Source organism: Megalobrama amblycephala, linkage group LG4 (genome assembly GCF_018812025.1).
Source record: "Megalobrama amblycephala isolate DHTTF-2021 linkage group LG4, ASM1881202v1, whole genome shotgun sequence".
Taxonomy (NCBI): Eukaryota; Metazoa; Chordata; class Actinopteri; order Cypriniformes; family Xenocyprididae; genus Megalobrama; species Megalobrama amblycephala.
Window position 1 is genome coordinate 22,954,333 of NC_063047.1, and position 8,683 is coordinate 22,963,015.

The 8,683-nt window shown below is 36.1% G+C and overlaps 1 protein-coding gene across 4 annotated transcripts in view; it reads left to right on the forward strand.

Moving 5' to 3' along the window:
- LOC125267076 overlaps positions 1-6,681 on the forward strand; it is a 45,175-nt gene extending 38,494 nt beyond the window's left edge. For all 4 annotated transcript variants that reach the window (XM_048188379.1, XM_048188377.1, XM_048188378.1 and 1 more), the window contains 4 exons: positions 1,832-2,013; positions 2,710-2,774; positions 5,685-5,780; positions 6,435-6,681. In XM_048188379.1, coding sequence (XP_048044336.1) covers positions 1,832-2,013; positions 2,710-2,774; positions 5,685-5,780; positions 6,435-6,549 — 458 coding nt within the window. In that variant the 3' untranslated portion in view covers positions 6,550-6,681. The remainder of the gene's footprint in view (positions 1-1,831; positions 2,014-2,709; positions 2,775-5,684; positions 5,781-6,434) is intronic.
- The last annotated feature ends 2,002 nt before the right edge of the window (positions 6,682-8,683 follow it).

Sequence of the window (8,683 nt, forward strand, 5' to 3'; positions counted from 1 at the left end):
TTCACCCCAAAATGAACATTTTTAATCATTAGCGCACCCCCAATGCCATCCAAGATATCCATGTCTTTCTTTCTTCAGTGGAAAAGAAATTAAGTTTTTTGAGGAAAACATTTCAGGATTTTTTCTTCATATAATGGACTTCAATGGCAACCAACTCAGTTGCTATTGTTTCCTCAAAAAAACTAATTTCTTTTCCACTGAAGAAAGAAAGACATGGATATCTTGGATGGCATTGGGGTTAGTAAATTATTAGGAATTAGGAATTAATTAGAATTTACAGGCCCGGGACGGGAGACGCGGTTCACCGCGCCAGCCAGAGGCCGTCGGACACAGCTGCATCGCGACAGACCTCTCGACTGGTGGGATTCTCGCATAACCCCTGGCCTCTCCGCCATCAAGGGAGGTGAAGGCGGAAGAGGGCCCAGCTCTAGAATGGCCGCTGTAGGGTTCAAATGGAAACACTCGGCTCCTGAAGACTCGCGACCTCGCTGCTATGCCGTAACGCCAACAGAGACAGCCGATCCTCTTCACAGGCTTCTCTCTTCTCTCTCAGTTAGAAGGTTTTTCCTTTTCAGCAGGACACCAACAGTCTGGCTCCTCAGCGAAAGACAGAGTGCGATTGTATCTGCTTCCTATTTATATACACCTGTCGGAGGCGGTGCGCATTATGCAAATATCGCACGCCAATTCCATTGTCTTGTTTTTATTCTCTCGAAGTTGATAGGGCTCTCTAGCGATATCCCAAATCGTCGGTTACTACTGACGTACGTCGAACGTGACCGACTGAAAGGGAACCACCACTGGCTCTGCACCCCTTTACCTAAATTCATTACTTCAGACTTATGAGCCCTCTAGAAGCTTGCGTTCTGCAAGTGAACATCGCTTGATTGTGCCATCCCAAAGAAGCACAAAGTCACTTTTATGGACTTTTAAATTAAATGTTCCCTCCTGGTGGAATGACCTGCCCAACTCAATCCCAGCAGCTGAGTCCTTAGCCATCTTCAAGAATCGGCTTAAAACACATCTCTTCCATCTTTATTTGACCTTCTAACTTTTGCACTCACTAATTCTATTTAAAAAAAAAAAAAAAAAACTTACCTTTCTAATCTTTTGTATTCTATTTTCTTTTCATTTATTATACAATTATAAAAAAGACCTCTAACATTAGCTTGCTCTATTCTTTTTATATTCTATCTGTTTTCTTTTTATTTATTATATTATTTAAAAGCCCTTGCTACGTATACTGCGTTTAGGCTAACTGAGACTTGTTAAAGCACTTATATATCATTGCTCTTTTGTTGTTTTTGATTGCTTCCATTGTCCTCATTTGTAAGTCGCTTTGGATAAAAGCGTCTGCTAAATGACTAAATGTAAATGTAAATATAATCTTTTCATCAATAGACCTTATTCGATTAAGCACGGTCATCATGACATGCATAATTTAAGACACATGTGCAGCTTACACCAAAACACATATGGCTGATGTGAAAAAAAAAAGAAGAGAGCATGCAAAAGTTTTGTTTGTGATCATTTTATTTCAAATGGAGATCATGTTGATTTCAAACTTTGTGTGTATTAAAATATAATACAACAACAAACACCATGATCAATCATTTGGATCAAGTGCATCCATTGTTCTCTGGGACAGGATTTAAATCAACACAACAGATCACAAGTGGTCAACGCTAAATACAGGTGAAAACAAGGTTTTCAGCTTAATGTTTCATTATCCACATCACAGATTTCATAGGGCTCTAGTTGTAATTGTAGTGGTGAAATTGTGCATTGATAATGTTTCTTATTATGATTATCATTGGCTTCTGTGTCTTAGAATTCCAGAGAAAAGTAATGGAGATGCTTGTTGAAATCCGTGAAGACATCCGCACATTAAAGAAAAGTGTGGGGGATGCAGAAATGCATACTGTCTCAAAGATTCCTGCCCAGTCCTCAACTGTTGAGGAACTTAACATCCTTGATAAATCCCTCAACTGCTTGGATGAGAAGCTGAGACTGGTAAGATTATACCTTTTCATATCTGTCATGCCTTAGGACTGTCTGTGTGTGATTTCTGTCTTTGTGCTCCCCATGACTTAGTTCTCCCTCTTGTTCCCTTATGCCCGTATTTGGTTTTCCTTTTCCAGTTAAGTCCTCATTTAGTTAATTCAGTTCCACCGGTGTTTGATTAATAACCTCGTTTAGTTTGTTATTTAAACCTTGTGTTTCCACTGTCCAGCGTCTGGTGTTAATGTCGATGTTGTGTTTCTCTGCCTGTCTTGTGTTCAGTGTTGCCTATTTAGCTACTTCTCAACCCCTTTTGAGTTTTTTGTTTTTTCTCAAAAGTTTAGGGACAAATATAGCAACTTCTTGAACAAACCTTATTTAAGTTTTTATCTTGCCCATTAATCTATATTCATCATAGATCAGTGAATTTACCATTATGATGTCATCTAGTGACATTTATCTACCAGTTTTAGCTACTTTCAATTGAAAGCAGTTGGCAACACTGCTTGTGTTACTCAATTTGAGAAGATTAAAGACTGTTTCTTTGACTTTTACCCTTGTCTCCTTGTTCCTCGTTTTGCCACAGAAGGAAACCATGACAATATCTGCATACCGTAATTTTTATAATGTGATGTGTTGAGACATAGAGTACTGAACACTGTTAACCTTTTTTGTGGTTAAACTAAAATACTTAACCTATGATTTCAGATTGATAGCTTGTCCAATGTTGGAGGGATGCACCTGAAGGACAATGTCAAGAGGGTCATGGAGAAGTAAGTTGTTATATTAGCAGTCCTCAGCAGAATCATGTCTTATTACATCTTGCCACTTGATATTGTCAGATAAGTTGAAGTTAACTATCTTTTATCAAGTGTTATGGAGGAAACACTGCTTGGCAGTTTTCTATCTATCTACCTACTTACCTATCTGTCTATCAGGGGTGTGCTATATGATGATTTTTGATCGCGGACAATAAAAAATGTTTCCACGATCTGCTTTTGAAGAAATGTCGTTGAATCGTGCTACAGCGCACATTCAATCAGCTGTAGTTCTGGCGCCTCCGTCGTATACTATACAACACCACATGCATTCACATCAGTGTTGACTCAGCGGTAGAGTTACTCTCACAGGAGTTACTCTCTCATTATTTGCATGTGCTTTTAAATGTTTCATTCGCACGCTGGTCTGACCTGTGCTTTTTCTGAGTGCCACATTCACCCGAATCTGTCAAAGACTGTCAAACAGCGCCTGATTATTGAACTAATTTATCTTTTGCACTAATACTGTCAAAACACAAGGTTTACATGTAGACAAGTTTGTTAGGTCTAAAATGGAAGTAAACAGTTGAGAGAAAAACATATATATGCCTGTATATTAGATGCATGCATGTCTTAAAGGGACAGTAGGTCTATTAAACATGCAGCCTTCTGTCATTACTGTCAAGGGATAGATCACCCTAAAATTGTAATTTCTGTCATTATTTACTCACTGTCATGTTGTCCTAAACCTGTATTAATTTCTTTCTTGTGCTGAACAACAAAATAAGATATTTTGAAGAATGTAGCCAAACAGTTGCTGGTCCACATTGAATTTGATAGTAGCAAAAAACACTCTGGATCTATCTATCTATAACAAAATTTAAACCTAGTACTTTTTATTTTACAGTTATAATTTATATTTGAGTCTTATGAGCCAACGGTAGCTACTTTTAATCCATAACTAACATTCTACTTTTCATAAAAAAATTAACGTAACATAATTAGATACTTTAGTTGTGAACACTGTAATGTAACACATGTAGGCTAGTTTCTCAATGCTGAGAATGAATAAAAACTGAGCACCTGATACTGCAGACTTCTGCTTGTCAGTCATTCATGATTTAATTTGGAAAAGCACGTTATGTTTTGCCAAATGCCAAACTAGTCTAGGATAGGAAAATGATACAGGTCTGCATTATGTCCAAAATAATTTTCTTGTCAGTATGGCTAAGTGGTATGAGGTAATCATAGTATAACATGTCCACCATAACATGTATAGCGCAACATGTAAATAAGTGGGTGTGGCACATACTGTGAGTTTATTAAAGAAACATGAAGAAAGGTGAAGGAGCAGATGAGGAGGACCCACAAAGAAATCCTGAGCAGGGAAAAATTGTTTTATATTTTCAAACATATAATGCTGTTTCGTTTCTGAATGAATCTGTTTTGTTTGAATCGACTGAACTAGTGATTAACTGGTCAAATAAGAGTAATTACTTCATTCCTGAATGAATCAGTCGTTTGAAATAATCAAATAAAGGAATGAATGAATGACTGAGTTGACTTGCGCAATAAGGCATTTACCACCACCTTGTGGCAGTTCTAGTTTATTATGGAGTACTATGTCTTCAAAAAAAAAAAAAATTAAGGTATCAAAATAAAGTTCACACAAAAAAATATATGTATTGAAGAATGATGGTAATCAAACTATAAAGCATATTTCTAAAACTACTTTTTGTAATGTATGTTTGGTGCTTTTCTCATTTAACACTATAATTGCATTAAATTTTGTTTTGGGGGTTATTTCTCAGATCAATTTTCAGTTAACTAATCTCCACATTATGTAATAAGCTTTAAAAAGAAAAAGAAAAAGAAAAGCCTACTTAATAACTATACTGTAATGTATATCGTTACCGTGAAATAAAATTACTCATACTGTGAAAAAGAATTTTGGTCATACCGCCCACCAATACTTGTCAGTATACTGTTCTGCATGCTGCAAGTGAGAAAGAAACTACAAGACCTGATGTGAGATGATCATCTGCTCAGATAAACATTTATTAAATAATCCATCCATATTATCCATTGATGTTGATTCAAATTTCATTCTTTGTTGAATCTATTGGACCTATCCACCTTGACCATCTCTCTGCCATGTTACATAGCAACCATAACAGTTGCGCACACAACTTTTTCACATTTATTTTTTCCCTACCTCTTTTCCTAATCTGCTATTTTGAGCACATTTGTCAAATATGCAAAGCTGATTCAAATTCATTAAATGATATGATATTCATTAACTTTATGCTCAAGTTAATTTAAAAAAATAACTTACAGTTGTAAAAGGCTACAATTTGGGACAAACACTGCTTATATTGATTTAATACAGAACGTGATTCAGAATGCTTACATACAGGACAACGCTGTATTAATGTCAAGCCCTGTTTGCAAATATGTGCTTGTGTTGCCAACTCCTTATACAATTATTGAAGACTGGTAATATAACAGATTTCATAGTGTAAAATATATCCCAGCACATTGCTTTTGGGACCATCTAATAGCCATATATTGCTCACCTGATTGTTGTTAGTTTGCCTTTTTTGTTTTACTTCTCTATTTGTGTATATATAACAAACCTAATTAAATGTTTTGAGATTTTTCTATACACATTCTTACTGACTTCTAGCATTAACTCCAGGCCAAGTTGTTGAAATTTTGAAATTGCACAATATCAGTTGTTCTGCAATAAGATAAAAACCTGCCAGTTTGGGTTGAGCCCATGACTTTTAATCTAGCACCAAACGGAGGGCCTTTATGATATCTGCATTATACTAGATATGATGAACCATTACACAAACAATAACATCTGCCTCATAATGTTCTCATGTATAATTAATTATTTGGGCATTACTCTTGTATCCACAGGTTGATGACAAACGATGGTCATGGCCCGTTTCAATATGAAGGGGGGGAAGGGGAAGCTTGCTTTCACCAAGCTCAATCTGTACACTGTTGTCACAGGTAAAAATGAATAAATAAATAAATAAATAAATAAATAATACAAATATTAGTGTCGCATCACTGTGAAACCAGTAACCACATATTGTAGTCAGCTGTGATCAACACTGCACTGTTTTAGCGTAATGTTTTTTATTGTTTTCTAGTGAAACTGTGGTAACTCTGTGGGCTTGTCTAAACAATTTTTCAGAGTTACTCATCTGTCGCACAGAAATCACACAAACGTTCATATACAGCTATGGAAAAAATTAAGAGACCACTTCAGGTTCAGAAATCAATGTTAAGTGGTCTCTTATTTTTTTCCATAGCTGTATATATGCTATTTGTTAACTGGCAGGTCATTCCTGTTGCCAGCCTACCTTTCTGTTTGAAATCTTTATTGTTCAGAACTCTAACAATTGTTTTTGCATCCATACTGATATGTTGATGACTTGCATGTACAATTCAGGAATGTTAAATATGCATGGCTCTTAAAGCTAAGGTAGATATTTCTTTGTTTTCTCAGGGAACTGATTTAAAGCCAATCCAATAAATTTATGTGGTCTAAATATACTCTGTGGAAGGCATAGAAGTAGTTAATGCTTAAATTCAATGTTTACTGTAGTGCATCATATCCTATATTTCTTATGAATTTTCATTTTCAAATATTTCTTACAGAGAGTGTCCAGAAAACAACAAAAGAGACGGAGGCAAATATTGCAGCGGCCATCGCCTTTTGTTTAAAATATGCCCCAGACAGGGTGGGTGGAGGTGGCAGAAAAAAAAGCTGTGAATACTGATGTTAATATGTTTTGAAAAATATTCAGGTCCAATAAGGTTGGTGTTAAAATAATGGTGTTAAATTATTTTAAAATGTTCTGTTCCAATAATGTTAATAATAAAACATAAATAAATCATATTTGTTATAATCCAGTTCATCTCTTTGTCATTTTTCTGATAAAACCACCAAACATTTGTAAATTCCATTTTCAAATTAAGTTAAAATATTCTTTTTGCTAATGTCTTAAAATTTCATAATTTGGATCTTGATCTCTCTCTGATCTTATTGTTAGAGTTTCTTGGTATGTTTTTTTTGTTGTTGTTTTTTCTCTCTGAATGTTGATTTTTATTTTACAACAAAATTGAAGGTTTAATGTCATGCCAACAAAATCCATACTAACCATATCTTTCTTTAAAGTTAGAATTTGACAGCTTGACAATTTGTTGTTGGTTTTTGACAGATACCGATTTTGATTTTATTTTCCATCAAAGCACAATGTCTCCGATGTAGGAGATTGATGTTAGTCTGTCGTTGGGTTCTGACATCAACCAGATTTAAATTTTCAACCAAAATGCAACATATTTTGGACGTAGCAGATTGACGTCAGTCTGACGTTGGTTTCTGACATTAATCAATTTGTCATTTTCCACCAAAATGCAACGTCTTACCAACGTTGGAGATTGACGTCTGTCTGACGTTTGGTTATGACGTCAACCAAATTTTCATTTTCAACCAAAATGCAACGTCTTACCAACGTTGGAGATTGACGTCTGTCTGACGTTTGGTTATGACGTCAACCAGATTTTCATTTTCAACCAAAATGCAACGTCTTACCAACGTAGGAGATTGACGTCAGTCTGACGTTTGGTTAGGACGTCAACCAGATTTTCATTTTCAACCAAAATGCAACGTCTTACCAACGTAGGAGATCGACGTCAGTCTGACGTTTGGTTATGACGTCAACCAGATTTTCATTTTCAACCAAAATGCAACGTCTTACCAACGTTGGAGATTGACGTCTGTATGACGTTTGGTTATGACGTCAACCAGATTTTCATTTTCAACCAAAATGCAACGTCTTACCAACGTTGGAGATTGACGTCTGTCTGACGTTTGGTTATGACGTCAACCAGATTTTCATTTTCAACCAAAATGCAACGTCTGAACAACGTTGGAGATTGACGTCTGTCTGACGTTTGGTTATAACGTCAACCAGATTTTCATTTTCAACCAAAATGCAACGTCTTTCTGACGTAGTGGTCCAACGTCATTCTGACGTTATATTGACGTCCGGTGCCTGCTGGGATGGTTCTGATATTCACCCAGTTAGCTATATTACATGAAAGGTTACAACTCTACACAATGTTCACCTGTAGGTGTTGCCATTACCAAAGTATCGCAATACTCAAAATACAATTTCCAAATGAACATTCATAATACATTACACAACACTAGTAATACAAAAAACACCCTTTAACAAAGTAAATAACTGAAATATTTATAAAGAAAATACACCTTTACCTGTGACAGCTACAATCCCTTGTGTTGCAGTCGGTCTTTGTCAGATCATTTTTTGGTTCATGTCTGCCATTTCTGTTGCTGTCCTGTCTAGTTCCTGTTCCAGCTTTGTTTAGCCTCTCGTGTTTGTTGGATTACCTGCACCTCTTGGATTCTCTTTGGATTTGCCGTTTGATATCCAGCCCACTGCAGAATGTTCCTCGCTGCCAAAGCCTGTCAGCTCCCACCTGCAATCTGCACCATCTCTCTACTGTGTTCATATTTTCTATTATTAATAAACTCATTGATTGAATTTGCTTGTGGATCCCATTTTTATTTCCGTGACATAAACATCTTCTAGCAGACCCCATAAACAAAATGATGAACCTGTAAAGCCTGGGATACACTGCATGATTTTAGCAATCCTATAAGATCATTACAAATCACACTATGTGACATGGATCTATTAAACTTGGGTATGACATACTTGTAGACTGTACAATGAAGACACCTATTGACTCATAGGCTATGATGCAAGTTTCTATAGAAGAATAAAACCTCATCAGCATGCGCTAGTGGTAAACAAAAAGAACATGTTGAATCACACTTTGGCAGTTGTAGTTCCCTTTCAGTCGGTCACGTTCGACGT